Below are 16,320 nucleotides of genomic sequence, written 5' to 3'. Positions count from 1 at the left end.
AGAGAATTTTCATTTTTGGGTGAACTATCCCCTTAGTGACATTGAAGCAATGCTGACAATGATGTGCACATACCAATAAACAATTCGGGCACACTTGACTTTAAAAGTTAGGCTGAAATGCTTGAAAATAGACAAAAAATAAATTGTCACATATGATTGTTTTTTTTTTTTTTTTAATTGACATTGTAATTTAAACTTTTTTTTTTTTTTTTTTTTTAATTGGACTACACTGAAGGAAAAGCAGCCAACAAAAGTCTAGTATACATGGGAACTCTAACACTGTTAAAAAGCATCCCAGGTTGTACCTCATGAAGTTGGTCAAAAGAATGCCCAGATAGTACAGAGCTGTAATCCAAGCAAAAGGGTGGCTACTTTTTCATACTTTGGAAATATAAAATGTTTTTAAATTTTTTTTTTTTTTTTTTTTTTGGTTACTACATAATTCCCATACACCCATTTGTGTTATTCTGTAGTGTTGATGACTTCATTGTTTTCTAAAATGTGGGAAACAGTTATAATACAGAATGGGTCCAAACATTTAACTGGTATTATACTGTATAACCATAAGTTTACACTTTAGGCAATACTTAATACCCTTCCACTGGCATTGCTGCAGTTTTCTTTTTTTTTTCAAAGAATGCAATGCATAATGTCTTAATGTTAATCAATGCATGTACTCACTGCTTCACGTGATCAGAGTTGCTTCATGGATACATTGTTCTAAGAGTTGCATTTCCATTGAAAAAAGTGGTACTTTTGTGGGGTTTTGTCAGAAGGTACAGACATCCATTTTATATGCATCTTTTCAAAGCCAAAGGGTCTGTGATCAACACTTTCCAACAATACAGGGGTGACTGTTTTATTGAAAATAATGATAAAACTTTCTCCTCTTTAAAAGATCTGAATTATCAGTAGGAAGGAGCAACAGAACACACATGCAAAGGCGGTAGTTGGGCCATATATGTTCAACTTTATCATACAACGGAAGAGATGAGTGTATCATTTATAACAGATAGTTTTAAGAAAAAAAAAAAATGCAAGAAAAAGGATGTTATTTACTTAACCAGACCAAAACAAAAACCTATTTAAATCTGTACAAGTGTTTTCATTGACACCCAATAACTTCCCCCTGGGGAGACAAATCCTCATCCTTCACACTCCGACATCCACAATGCAAGTTTCAAAGTTAATTTGGAGCATTTACAATGGATTGCCAGGGTGGGGAGTACATGAAATAAACGAAACATCTGAACTCCATCAGTTCCAGAATTCTCTGACCCATCGTAGAGCAGAATAAGACAGTGGTCTTAAGGAAGACACTTTCTTTTTTCTCCAAATTGCTCAGTTCTCTCATTTTTTTACTTTATATGCATCAGCTTCTCAGGGTCGACTTTTAAACGTTTGCGTTTTGGTTGGACAACGTCATCATCAGAGCCCTCCGTATCCTCCTTATCATCCTCGGGTTTTGACTCCTCCACGGCAGGCGGGAACATTTGGTCTGGAAAGATCTCCAGCAGCTTTTCTTCGAAGTACATGCTCACAGCTTTTCCGGCCTCTGCTACTTCCGAGTCGGCCTAGAAAAGGGAGGAGAGGGGAAAGAGTGTGGAAAGGTGAGAAGAGGGAGGGCAGGGTGGAATGCAGGCCCAATGAATATGGAAGGATGGGCAGGTGAGAAAGAAGAGGAGAGAATCACAGAAAGGGTTACAAAGCCTTTAGGGTGTTTTGGGTGCCTGCGCAGCTCTTCAGTGTGGTGTACAAAACATCTTACCTGAACATTATTCTGTATGTCCTCATCATAAACCTGGATTATTCGAGACATCTAAAAAGGGCAATGACAGCACACACACACAAAAAAAATATATATATATATACAAAAGAAAAGGGGGAAGAAAGATTTTTTTTTTACCATCCACACAGTGAGGTCATAACCTCAGCTGTATTTAAAAATGTCCAAGGAGCACAATTTTCTGTTTGCTCTTAATACATGCCATCAGTTATAAGGCATAAGCAAACAGGCTGTGTATATTCAAGAAAAAGGAAAACTACTAAAAGGGGTTTGCCTTTTCAATCTTTCTATGAAGCCAACAATGCTGAAATATTGGCCTACTTTCAAACAGATTTAGCTTGGATGATTCATAATTACATCATAGTCCAAAATTATGCCTTAATTATAAAGTGCTTCTTTGACATGGATTCCTCAGTCATTTCAAAGTCTTTTGAAGACAGTAAAATGTCTAGGGCATTTTACAGTTGTATTTATGTTCAGACAAAAACAAACATTTCAGTAAACTCATTTGATCACCACAATGACAGTAAAAAAGTGTTATGTGCTATAGTTTTTAATTGCATTGCTGAGTGACAGCAGCCTTTTATAATCGAGGGCAAAAACATTTCTTTCCAAAAATGGACAGTAGTCTGTAGTGGTCAAGTCCTCATATTCCTGTATGAGTCTTTATGTATTGATTATTTCTTCCCCAACGAAACACACAATTTGCCTGCTTGAAGCAGATTGGCCACTGTGACGTGAACCAAAACAAAATCCAGCCACTAAAATGTATAATTGTGCTACGTGACAAACTGTGATTAGCCATTGGCTAGTAAATTTTCAGATTTCACTTGAGAGTGAATGTGTTTGACTTGTTCTGTCTCCAAAGTTGAGATTCACGCAATCCATTTGTCATTGAATAGTGTCTTTTAATATCCCTTATGTTCTTAAGTCAAAAATAACAAAAGGAAAAATGAAATTCTAATCAGAGAATAGCATAGCACAGATGTGGTAAAGAAGCACTCATTAAGTGCTGCAAGATGCTGAACTGCCAGTACTCTTAAAGAGACAGCACCATTTTAGCACTTGTTCTACATATCAATGTAAATACTTGTAAACAATTATGAATGTAAACCATAAACATGTATGAAAATATATAAATGCAATATAACACATGCAATTTCAAGACATATTTATTAATGGTATACATGGAAACTGTAAATTTTTAAAACGCTAAATTGACAAAAATTATAAAAACTAGATCAAATCAAATGAGCAAAATGTATTTTTCCATAATGTAATAAGTTAAAAGGTCCCCTGTATTATTAACAGCATTAGCTGAGAAAGAATTTATTAACCCTGTAAGGCCTGACATATAAACTGTTTTTTGTACCATTAGACAAAATATAAAAACAGATCGTAGAAAAAAAAAATCCACGTCATTTTTTTATGTATCATATTTGATACATTAGGCTTTAAAGGTCATTATCCTCCTGAGACCCAGCAGTTCATTTTTGTATGGGAAATTTGTTATAGTTTTTCTTAGCCCATACAATTATGCTACAGTGGTAAATCTTGGGGTATTATCAGAGGACTCCCTGGGCTTTTCAGAGATACCAAATGTTTGAGAGTTTGGCCATGACAATTTCCTCTCCTTGGTCTGTAAATATGGATTGAAATATATCACATTTCAATTCAGCACATCAAATACAATATGAATAAAATATTTCTTTTTTCAATAAACAATTTTTATCATATATATTTTATGCACCAAACACTATACTGACATTCGTTGGGTATCAGGAACTTATGGTATGACATTATCATAGCTTGTAATGTCAAATAATGAGACCTTTATAATGACAGAGCAGGCTGCATATATGAAAATACACAGAAATATTAGTTCACACTTTAAATATATCTTATAAAAAGTATGTCAGAATTTTCAAAGCTCTGTGATTTAAAAAAAAAAAAAAAAAAAAAACATTTTTTTATAGTGGGCATAAATGGAATATAATGTTGACTGAGAGATATACCTCAAAAGCCTGTTGTATCAAATTTGAGACATATAACTTCAACATGCTTTTTCAATAAAAAAATATACACAATTTTAACCAAGCATAAGTTGGTATATTCAGCAAATAATCATTTTAAAATATCAGTATTAATATAATCATTACTGTCACATTTATTTGATTAAAATAAGCTGTCATTTATCCCAACATAAGAGTCATTTTTTGCGGAAGACTGCCAGCAATTTAAATAGATTGATATAAACATTGAAACCACTTTTTTCACAAAGAAAACACTAGATGGTGCCATGTACATGTGAAACTTACATACCATACATTTATTGGCTTTTCAGCTTGAACAGAGAGTGAGACAGGATCCGTCAAACGTTGTGTATCATATTTGATAAATTTGGCGTTAAAAATTTAAGCGTTACCTCCCCACATATCCCTAGATTCCCATCTGGGTTGTAACAATAGGGTTAAGCAAAATGGACATATTTAACGAGATGTACTTGAATGAAACGGGAAATATGTATCAATACCCAGTCCTATCAACTATAGTAAAAAATCAAGCAATCTTCTGGCTATAGGATGTACAATTGTGAAATCAAATAATCTGCACACAATAGCATTCTTATCATGCATTTAAGTGTCATTTATACTTTTAAAATAAAAACAAGCAATTATTATGTTTCATACATAAACACAGTGTGTACTATATAAATAAACACTCCTTTAATTGAATGAAACATCTTACAATGTGTTAGTCCTTGGACAAAAAAATAGCTCAACCAATCAGATTTGTTGAGTAATGCTTTCAGCTTTACTGAAACCATTCCTTCAGTAGTTAGTACTGGTGCAAAATGAGCTTGGTGACTATATGACACATGCAATGCATTTGCAAATTCTTCAACGATCATGCTGTGTCGCTTTAGTGTATAACATCCTCTTTTAAATACTCGTTCTTACATGCAGTAAATATCAGACCCCCACCCAGTTGAAGGACATGCTCCAAACTCACCTCATTGTATTTGGCACAATTGGTGAAGACCAGACGAGCATCGGACACAAACTCTTTGGGGCTCTTGTAATGCAGAGGATGTTTTTGCTCCAGTTTCTTCTTCATTAGTTTCAAGTCCATTGGATGCTTAATTATTTTATAGTAATTGGGTACCTGAGGAGAAATTGAGCATTAAAACTGTACTGTTGTGAGACGATAATATGGAGTACAAAAAGTAAAAACAAAGGAAAATGTATGAAGTGTAGAAGGCATGCAAGGTATATAACAGAGACTTATAGAAAAGAATACAAGCATTGCAGTTATTTAACTGCATTTACATAGTTATTTAAGAACTTGATTATTTCACTTATAAAAGTTATTTGATGTAAAATAAATAAAATTATAAATAAATTAAAATGAAATGTTTAATAAAAACATACTTTGCTTCGGATACGATTTAAAAATATGTTTGTAAAAATAAGCAAAACATTACTTTTGCCTCAGAGCCAATAAAAATCTCACCAGGGCAAGTAAAACTCGACAGACAAAAAAAAAAAAAAATCTTACTTAAAGGTGCAGTATGTAAGATTCAGAAACCCTTGTTATTAATGACACCTGTGGCCGTTAAGTGAACTGCAGCCTGTTGCGTGATCGTGCGTTCACACTCCATAGGGACGCGAGCGAGCATGACCAAAACAAAGAGACTGAACGTGATTCACCGGCATCATGATGACAGATGAGGTAGCATAATTAAAATTACAGTTATGATTGATTTACTACAAACTTTGAGACTGTATATCATATTTGACTCTCCAGTGCTGGAACAGGGCTAAAACAAAGTGTGGATATAGGTCTGACTATGCGAGACTGTAGTTTGAAGTAATCACTTTTCTTTACATGATACATTAACTGCATTTATAGAATAGCCTATGTCGGCGTTAGCTAGCTAGCCAGCTTTATCAATAGCTGTTAGCTAAATCTGGTGGATGATGACAGTAGTTGTTTATAAAATAGACTGTACATTATAAATATGTTGACACAATTCAGTATTGATGAGATTCCATCACAAATGTCATTTTGATTTATCGATGCACTATTGTTTTATAATAATAGACTGTATATATTTTCTGTATAACCAAGTTACGTTAAAACTAGTGAATGGGTCTTTTTGCATCTTGAACATTGTCTAGCATTCATTTCATGTGTTATTGTAGTTTACCTTTCTGAATACTTACAGATGAACATTATGTCAGTTACTGTGGATCAACATACCTGACTTTTAGTATAAAGAGAAGTTCGTTGAAATTATTTTAAAGTTACGAAGCAAGGTAGCTTGCAATTTGTCAGCAGGCAAGATCAAGTTAGCTAAAATGACACAGATCAACCCTTATGGCACTATATTTCACATGCTTTGCAGTTATGTAAGCTTACCTGTCCAATAAGAACAACGTCAGTTCTGATCCCCAAAACCGAATGAAGGTTTGTGTAGGAGTTGGTGTTGGTGTTGGTGTTGTGTTTGGAGCCAGCCGTTTGCTGGATTCCATCTCTAAGATAACATTACCTAGTGTTGCAGACTGTCTGTTGACACTGTTAAATAGCAGAAGCACTGAGGCAAGGCTCTCGGGAGCACGCAAAACGTCACATCCTTTGGATTTTCCCGGCAAAAGCGACTCGCTCCCTTTGCATGAAAATCAGTCTACAGGCTTTAATAGGCAACCTAGGAAGTCCGGGGAGGGCTCATTTTTAAGTTGCATTACAAGCCATTCACACATTGGCAAAAAAAAAAAAAAAAGCGAATATTACATGAAAATTTTTACATATTGCACCTTTAAGAGCCCTGTCTATGATGAAATTCAATAAGTTTACCAAGTCATTTGTCATGATTTTGTTATTACCAGTCAGTCTGATGCATATTGTATTCATGTAGAACGTAACGTAATTTACGAAGAAATCATATTCTAGCCATAACAGCAGGGATTAGACCAGAGGCTCAATATATATGAAAACATGAATAGAATGGCTACAGAATAGAATGTTGCTGTTTTAATGTTAATGACCTAGCAGAGAGCCAGTCATTAAACATTACAGCTCGTAAGGAGCAATGATCCAATTACACATTTGAGCAAGCTTTGCCCTTTAAAGAAATAGTTCACCCAAATGAAAATTCTCTCATCATTTACTCACCCTCATGCCATCCCAGATGTGTATGACTTTCTTTCTTCAGCAAAATACAAATGACGATTTTTAGAGAAATATTTCAGCTCTGTTGGTTCTCACAACGCAAGTGAATGGTGGCCAGAACTTTGAAGCTTCAAAAAGCACATAAAGGCAGCATTAAAGTAATCCATGCAACTCCAGTGGATAAATCCATATCTTCAGAAGCAATATAAGGTGGGTGAGAAAAAGATCAAAATGTAAGTCCTTTTTTGCTATAAATCATTTCCTTTGACCAGCACCGTCCAGAAGGTGGCGATATGCACAAAGAATGTGAATCACCAAAAAACAAAAGTAGCATGGGGAATCGAAAGTGGAGATTTATAGTAAAAAGGACTTCAATATTTATTTGCTTCTCAACCACACCTATTATATTACTTCTCAAGACATGGATTTAATCACTGGAGTCAGGAGGATTACTTTTATGGTGCCTAATATGCATTTTGGAGCTTCAGAGTTCACTTGCATTATAAGGACCAACAAAGCCAAAATATTCTTCTAAAAATCTTCATTTGTGTGGCATGAGGGTGAGTAAATGATAAGAGAATTTTAATTTTTGGGTGAACTATCCCTTTAAGTGCTCTTCATCAGAAACAACTGCATTCATGGAAATGAGAAAATTGTGGGCTTGCCAACAACTCACCGATGTGGAAACAGGCTCTCTAAATGCAATACTGAGCTCATGACAGTACATAAACAGCAGAAGACGCTCACAGCGCTACAAAAGAGGAAGAAACACACACAAAAAAAACAGATCAGAAATAAAAACATTTTATAAATATTTACAGTGTAATGCCTTTTTTTTTTTTTTTTTTTGCCGAGGGATTTTGCAGTTGAAGTCACTTCAGCATTCCTTGTTGCATTACATGCCAATGGTGTGTCCAAAAATTGAAACAAAATAAAAAATAAATAATAATAATACAAAAATAAATGAAACTTGTGTTCTTTTTCCAAAGATGGAGTGCCAAAAATATTAAAGATTAATATCCATTTAGATTCAGGTTCTGAATAAACTTTTATTTTTGTATCTTGGCATATTTAAGGCCCTATATAGTTAAATCCCAGAGATATGGGCCTCTCAATGTGGCCCCATGCGTAAACTGTTAAATGTTAAAGATATTCAATGGTCAAAATTGTCAATGGTCAAAACCCAAATATTCAGACTGGAGAAAATTGGAGTGGTGGTGGCGTAGTGGGCTAAAGCACATAACTGGTAATTAGAAGGTTGCTGGTTCGATCCCCACAGCCACCACCATTGTGTCCTTGAGCAAGGCACTTGCTCCAGGGGTATTGTCCCTGTAATAAGTGCACTGTGAACTTACGTGCTCTCATCTTGCCTTACATAGACAAAATGCAGTAACTACACATTTCTTTTTAAAAGTTATGACTCTAAGACTATGATCTGTCCTGTGACAGACGGGGTTGTCTCCATTTTTCTCAGTGTCAGTGTTTTCGTATTTACTGCATTTTGCCTTTGCCGAGCATATAGTTCACTTAGTTATAGCATGACTGTTGTGTTTGTTTCTCAGTGTGACCCACTCGTTGGTCTTCTGGACTCATTCCCATCTCACTCTTGTCCTTCTTACTGCACGGATTATCATCACAGTCGTATTCCATCTCTGGGTTTGTGAGACTTCGGCACAATGTGCACATCCAATCTCCGCTACAGCATATAGGGAACAGAACTCAGGAATTAGAAAATCTGTCTTTAATACCCTATCAAAACTAAAGTGAATGGGGGAAAAAAAGTGGAATAGATGCAACCTTACATTAGAGTAAATTATATGATGGAATGTGTTGAATAATAAGGGCAATTCTTTACCTTGGCAAACTTTTGAGCATTGGGATATGGCATTCTTCGTGGAAGACTTTAGGACAGCGGTCACAGCATAGCAGCCTTCCTCCATTCTGACATACTGCACACCAGTCCTCATTCGGGTCGTCCTCCTTCCCTGTACTGGTCTGACTGTTGACATTAGCAGTGGCCTGGGAACTGGCAGTGCTCCCCCGGTGTGAAAGCAAAGACTTTATCTGACTTCCATTCCCATTGGTTAAAGGTGTGCTAGAGTTTGGGTTTGTGCAGGACGAAAGCTTCTCACTCTGTGGTTCGGATTTAACATTCTCACCAAGTGTTCTTAAAATGTCCTGGACTGAACCAGTTGACACTGAGCCAAGAATGGGAAGAGGGGGGGTTAAGCTTCCTTCTGGGCTGCTCATCTGGTTTGAGGATGAAAAAGAACACAAGGAAGACTTTACAAAAATTTTCAAACATAGCAGCACCATTATAAATTTTCTGACCTTTTCAGGTTTTCCATGACTGTGGGAAACCAGAGCATTGTCCTCACAAAACAAGCACGCAAAACTAAAATAAAGCATAACATGCAGTCCAATTGAAGGAATCACTTAATTAGTGAAGACTTTTATTTTTACTTTATCAGTCAATCCAATTGGAGAATCAGCCTGAATCAAACACAGGAGTTTGCCATCTGAATTATGGACTGAATCAGGCCGAATCGATCACAGGATTCTTCAGTCTGAATCATGACCTGAAACAGGTCGAATCGATCAGAAGAGAACATTGTTCTGAATCAGGCCGACTTGATCACAAGAATCTTTGGTCTGAATCATGGACTGAATCAGGCCAGAATGCATCAATCACAAGAGTCACAAGGTCAGACAACTCACTTCCTCAATAAATTGGCTCAGATTATTCACTTTCTCACTGAACAACAGGTTATCATGTCCAACCCAAAACGAGTCAAGAAACATTGCGGTGTTATGTAACTTTTTGAAAGCAATGTTAAAACTACAAATTTGTAACATCAGTGAAACTTCATTCACTAATTACAGACTGGATATAACAACATCTGGAAAGGAAAGTTTTGTTGTAATAAATTGTATTTTAATTAAATAAAAATAGAGCTGACGAAATTAATGCATTAACTATTTAATTATATAATGCAGTTAATTTAAAATGTTTAACACGTTAATATTTTTTTACGCAATTAACGCATTTACCAATTTTACATACGATTCTGACATTTTAATCAGCTACTTGTAAGTAATCTGGTTGGAATAGGGCAGAACCTTTGCAATGTGTCAGGGGACATTACACTGACAAGCACACCACAAACACACACACAAAAGCGATTGTGTCAGTGATCAAGATCAGCTGCATTCACATGACCCACTGGAATAAAGCATCAGCATTTCCCCGCTGTCGCACCAGACAATTCGGATGAAGTATCATTATGTGGACAGTGTCAGTGTTAAAATCAAAACAAGACATTCTCTGCAAGCGCCCAAATGTAAAATATTGACTGTCCCTAACGTCCGCATATATGTGCTCAACAATGGGGGAATCCCGGAGTTTTATGTAAGAGTGAATCCCCAATACTGCATCCAGCTGCAAGACACGATAGCAAGTTAAAGAAACAAACAAAGTAACAATTCTGGAATATCAGGAAATATAGGGAATCAACAAAGAGTAAAATAGTGAAGTCTTCCTCGGATGCCATGTGTTATTTACACAAGCATCGCAGGAAAATTACGTTGCTGTGGAGAAAGCTGCTTCCTGAAGGAGTCACACGTATAAGGGAGTAAAGAGTACGCCTCATATACAATGCATGTAAACAGGAATGCTGTTTTCTTGCAATAAGCCTTGTTCTGGTGTCCATGTAAACGTAGTCACCATCAGTGACACATACCATGCAAGCACTCCGTCTGCCATCTTTGCTGTGCTCTGTTTTGACATTTGATCCAGAATAGCTACATTCTTCCTCAACTCCTGGTTCCTGTTTGACCTTCACCTGGTCCACGGTCATGTTCCCTGGCCCAAGTCTACCAGCTGAACCACAACTAAACATAAACACAAAGACACACCATATCAAACTTGCTTGCAATATCCCAATAGTTATCAAATAACAAAACTCTACAATATTAATGTCCACGTTTTTCCAGAAATACACTTCCAATGCTATATTTTACAGTAGGTAAAAAGCTATTTACATTAAAATACATTTTGCCCTTGTCTGAAATATATCCAAAATTGGATTATCAATGGATTTAAAAGTGCCATTATTCAAGAAACAAGCATGTCCTTTTTAAACCACTTAGGACTGAAAGGTAGAAAAAGCACTGAACGCTAACCTGCCCCGACTGCCCGTGCTTGATGTGCTAGATGGACGAGCTGGCGTGTGAGAATTAGATAAACCTAGAGAGAGAGATATATAGAGAGTCTTTCTTCAAACAAATTAAAGCCTAGAAGAATTAAACATTTGCAGAAATTGTTTTTGCGTTATGTGAACATGTCTTGGCTAACTATGGCCTTAAAGCAAGAGTATGCAATTTATACCAAAAGCATTTTTTGTTATACTGGTTTAAAGTCTCTTTGCATCCTGGCAGCAATCAATAAATCAAGTGCTCTGATACAAAAAAAATAAAAAAAATAAATCCATTATCTGTGGCAGTCACAGGCCTGTCCAATCATTTCCTTCAGCCCGAATGCAATGATTGGATGGCCCACCTGCCTAACTACGTACCTGCCTACCTCCGCGCACTCTGTCCGTGCACTCAATGCTGTGAGCTGGGGGCGGGACTATCTGAACAACTGCAGGCAAGGGGCGTATTCAGAAAGCCATTTTAAAAACAGCATTTATTTTTGCAATTCTGTTCGTTGGCTCTAGTGTCACATAAATTACATACTCCAGCTTTAATTTAGCCAAAACAAGTGCCAACCTGAAATGTGTATTTGCTTAAAATTCCCTTATTTGAACAGCAGTAAATAATTGGAATTACAGTGCACAATAATCACAAATAATCACAATGAGATAAAATAACTGAGACCAGGCAATTATGCAATAGTTGTGACAGGCCTAAAGTTTATAGTTTGAAGAGTAAAGGCCCAAGTATACTTCATTTTTGCATGTTCCGGATCGGCTCATGCCTGGTCAACCACGCTTCCTTTGTGAGTATACTCTTCTGACTGTGAGCGAATACGAACATGTTTGACATGCCCACTCCAACTTCTTTGTGAGACTATTTTAGTAGAGTCAAAAGCCAGAGCAAGCGCCGACAATGCGCACAGACGATGACTGCGGCCGCAAATCGAGAAAATCTGGCCGGCGCGGCCTAGATTATGATGAAATTTACGTCACACACACTGTGCGTGGAGCAATCCGCAACGTGGTCCCGCGAAGTATACTTTGGCCGTAACTGGCCAATTAGTAACATAAAAAGGCTAAGTTAGCAAAAAGTCCAAATATTTTGGCACAAAAAACATGCAACATTTTAAAACAATACAACGATATGCTGTGCTATGATATATATGTATATGTAAAAGCTAATTAATATAAATTGTCATACTGAACTACTGAAATACTGTACTGTGATTATTTGTTGTTTTTTTAATTCGTAAGAAACACTTTTTTTTAATTGTTGGGATTCCAAGCTATTTATCCAGGTATCCAGGCTTTTCCAATAAATGCGGAAAACTTGCACTGAATTTTGGGGACAAAAAACAAAACAGTTATAATGGGAAAAGGTCCTACGAGCCACACGCTACAGTACCTGATGATCCTGGGGAATGTGTCGAGGATCCTGGTGAGGGATTTAAACTGCTGTTGGGGCCAACAGGGGGATATGAACTAGCAGAAATATATCGACTCAAGAGATTATCCAGCATACTCGAACCGGCATCTTCAAGCTGGGATAAAAAATAATAAATAAATAAATAAATAAATCATGTCAGTTTTTAAAATGAGTAAGCTCTAAATCAATTTAGCATTTTTGTTTTTAGCTTTGTCAAAGCTAAATGTATGCCACTGTTTTCCAAAAATAAAGCATTTATGTCAAGTAATTTCTGTATCATTTTCAGTTATTATACAAATTAAAAACCTTACAAATTATTTGTTGTAAATTCTGGTAAAAACAGTATATCTTACTGACATTTAGAAATGTTGCTAAAAATGTCATATTATTGGGGGGCAGATAGAAAAAAAAGTCCTGTTAAACATTATTACTTTTAGGCTCTTTATTACATTTAGGCCCAAACATATTTATTTTTAGGGCCTTTATTAGATTTAGGACCAAAAGTTATTACGCTTTGATCCTTTATTAGAGTTCTGTCTAATAATTAGATTCGTACCCTCATGATCATACCCTCTGGGATTTGAATTTACAACCTTTGGGTTATGAGCCAATATCTATAACCACCAAGCCACACCACACCATCTAATCATCTAATTACCAGTTTAACAAAAAGAGCAAGTCAGGTTACCTGAATGGGAGGGATGTCGGGCAGGCAGGGCAGGTTTTCCGGGTTGGTGACTGAAGGTATGAGCTCTATGGGGCCCACGATAGGGCTGGTGGGGCCACGGTGAATGTGGGCATTTGCCATGCTGGCACTGGTTGGACTGGTGGGGTTGGCAGCACTTACATTGTGTAGAGATGCCACAGGGAAGGGCCCGGCATGCCCAGGGTTGGAGTGCTGAGGAAAAAAGGAATTATGCAATGTGAAAGTGAGTTGACGTGCTGGATAAATGTAACATTTACTGTATGTTAAGACCTGTGTACTATGCCTCGGCAAGTCAATGCATTTAATATAAAAGCGGCAGTCCACCCAAAAATGATAATTCTGTCATGATTTACTCACACACGTTGTACCAAACCCCTATGACTTACTTTCAACTGTGGAACATAAAATAAGAAATATCAGTCAATAACAACTTAAATTTCAAATTGTTCTTCACACAAAGCTACAGTATAGCTTCAGAACACTTGGAATATAGTACATGAGTTTTCTGGAATACTTTAATGATACTGTTTTTTGGCATTTTGGAGCTTGATAGATTTAGTCACCCATCGCTTTCATTAGATGAAAAGGAGTCTCCAGGATATTATTTAAAACATTTATTTTCTTCCATTGTGTTACAAGGAAGAAAGTTAAATGGGTTTTGAACAATGTGAGAGTGAGTAAAAAATGAAAAAAAATTATTTTGGGGTGAACTATCCCTTTAAAAAAAAAATTATTTCCCACACTGACATGACTGAGGCCTCTTATCATGTGACCGATCTTAACCACATGACTTGCTGTAGAGTTAATGAGCACATCTCAACAAAGGAAATTATCTTATTGTCCTTCAAACAAGAAGTGCTGAATTTAGACCAAAACAGATTTAAAATAGCAGACTAGACTAAGAAGCTACCATGGTACTTTCACTTCCCTAGTTCTAATAGAGATCAGCAGTAGTAAATTAGTCATGTGACCTGCAGAAGCCTCTGACCTGTCTCTGAAGTTGAGGCTGCATCATGGGATATGGATGGCCGTTGACTCGGGGCTGCGCCGAGGGCACGCGGTTCTGCCCTGACACCATGCGAATGTGATGAGGTGGATACATGTGGGAGGAGCCATTAACCCCGCCCCTCTGGAGGGACTGCATACTAATTAGCCTTGGAGGCTAAAAAGAGAAACAGAAGAAGCCTTAAAATCACAACTGCTGTCCTGGTTCTTACATGACCAAACGATTCATTTAGGAATATTACTTTTCATGCATAATAGATGATGGCTGACTCTGAATGAATTCAAATAATATTAACCTAAGATTAATGTGTTTTTTTACATTGGAAACCAAAATAATTACCAATCTTGGTAAGTGCTGGCATGCATCTGATTAGTATCTCAGTATTGTTTTGCAACAGTTTGAAATTTATGAGACCACCACCTATATACTGTATGTGAGTGTGTCTAGGCTTGATCTGATATACTGCTGAAGAATTATGAATAATCTTTTTTTCAAGAAACTAGGGGAGTGGACGAAATCTTAGAACAAAAAGAATTATTAAAGCAAACAACAATTTGGTTGTACAATCAGTTGCTACTATTTTTGCACTGCTTGTGGATCAATCCAGAATCATTTGAGAAAGAACTGTGATGCATCGGTATAAAACCCAGCTAAACAAAAGCAGATCAGCTGGTCACCTGCATACAGTGGCCCCAAATTGTTTGGACACTTAAGCCACACTTATAAATGAATGTTATTGCAATAGACAACAATGTATCAAACTAAGTGGCATTTATTTAATAATAGTAGAAGCACAGTTTTCTAGCATGAATTGCCCATTTAAAGTTCTGCCACAGCATCTCAATCAGGCTCAAATCAGGACTTTGACTAGGCCACTCCAAAATTTAATTCTTCTTCTTGAGCCATTCAGAGGTGGACTTACTCTTACTATGCTTTGGATCATTGTCTTGCTGCATAATCAAGTTGCGCTTGAGCTTCAACTCACGGACTGATGACCGGACATTCTCCTTTAGGATTTTCTGGTAGAGAGCAGAATTCATGTTCCCCTCAATTACTGCAAGTCACCCTGGCCCTGAAGCAGCCAAATATCCCCACACTATCACACTACTACCACCATGCTTGACCTTTGGTATGATGTTCTTTTTGTGTAATTCTGTGTTTGATTCACGCCAGATGTAACAGGACCCCTGTCTTCCAAACAGTTCCACTTTCGACTCATCAGACCACAGAACATTCTCCCAAAAGGTTTGAGGATCATAAAGGTGTGTTTTGGCAAAATTCAGATGAGCCTCAATGTTCTTCTGGGTCAGCAGGAGTAGCTTGATTCTACTGGGTGAGACCTTTTAGCCAACTTCAAGCTGCTGAAAAAGTTCTATTTAGTTGTTGATTTGATCGAACAGGGCTGGCAGTAATCAGGCCTTTGAGGATTTAGTAACTAAGGGGCAAATACTTTTTCACACAGGCCCAGTTGGTATTGGATTACTTTTTTGCTTCAATAAATAACATTATTATTTAAAAACTGTATTTTGCGTTTCCTCAGATTGCCTTTGTTTTATGTTAGATTTTGTTTGAATTAATGAAAAAATGTACGAGTTATATGAGATATACACAAAAACAGAAGAAATCAGGTCAAATCAAATACTTTTTCACAGCACTGTATGTTATCTAATGCAATGACATTCATGGGGTCCCCACCAGACTGGTCAACCAGCTCTCCAAGAAACACCATGCTGGTTGATTACCTTTTCAAGTTCTGCTTGCTAGGGCTGTCAAGATTATGAAATTTGGCTGACGATTAATTGTTAAACAAATAATTGCAATTATGATGATTAATTGTCTGTTTTGGAGCTTTCACAAACATGATGGTTATGATTAATTGTCATACTTTTGTCATATGTATATGTGTGCTTCATATACCTTAAGAAGAAATTTATTCATATTTGACTTTTACATTATTTCCTTTAAAAATGTATGAATTACATTAAAAATTATATTTTATATATCAAAATATTTAAAAATATCTGTCTC

General features: G+C 36.6%; 1 protein-coding gene across 3 annotated transcripts in view; it reads right to left on the bottom strand.

Moving 5' to 3' along the window:
• Nucleotides 1-179: 179 nt before the first annotated feature.
• The window catches only part of LOC127423917 (E3 ubiquitin-protein ligase TRIM33-like), a 35,448-nt gene continuing 19,307 nt past the window's right edge, over nt 180-16,320 (bottom strand). Inside the window, exons 10-20 of one of the 3 annotated variants that reach the window (XM_051668601.1) lie at nt 14,275-14,448; nt 13,269-13,478; nt 12,560-12,695; nt 11,141-11,204; nt 10,699-10,849; nt 8,814-9,208; nt 8,531-8,654; nt 7,635-7,709; nt 4,799-4,951; nt 1,769-1,819; nt 180-1,574 (exon numbers count right to left, since the gene is read on the bottom strand). In XM_051668601.1, the coding sequence (XP_051524561.1) occupies nt 1,359-1,574; nt 1,769-1,819; nt 4,799-4,951; nt 7,635-7,709; nt 8,531-8,654; nt 8,814-9,208; nt 10,699-10,849; nt 11,141-11,204; nt 12,560-12,695; nt 13,269-13,478; nt 14,275-14,448 (1,749 nt within the window). In that variant the 3' untranslated portion in view covers nt 180-1,358. The other 2 variants (XM_051668603.1, XM_051668604.1) reach the window with 2 other exon arrangements.

Source organism: Myxocyprinus asiaticus, chromosome 33, assembly GCF_019703515.2.
Source record: "Myxocyprinus asiaticus isolate MX2 ecotype Aquarium Trade chromosome 33, UBuf_Myxa_2, whole genome shotgun sequence".
NCBI lineage: Eukaryota > Metazoa > Chordata > Actinopteri > Cypriniformes > Catostomidae > Myxocyprinus > Myxocyprinus asiaticus.
Note: the sequence above shows the minus strand (reverse complement) of the source record. Positions and strands in the feature narration are given on the sequence as shown.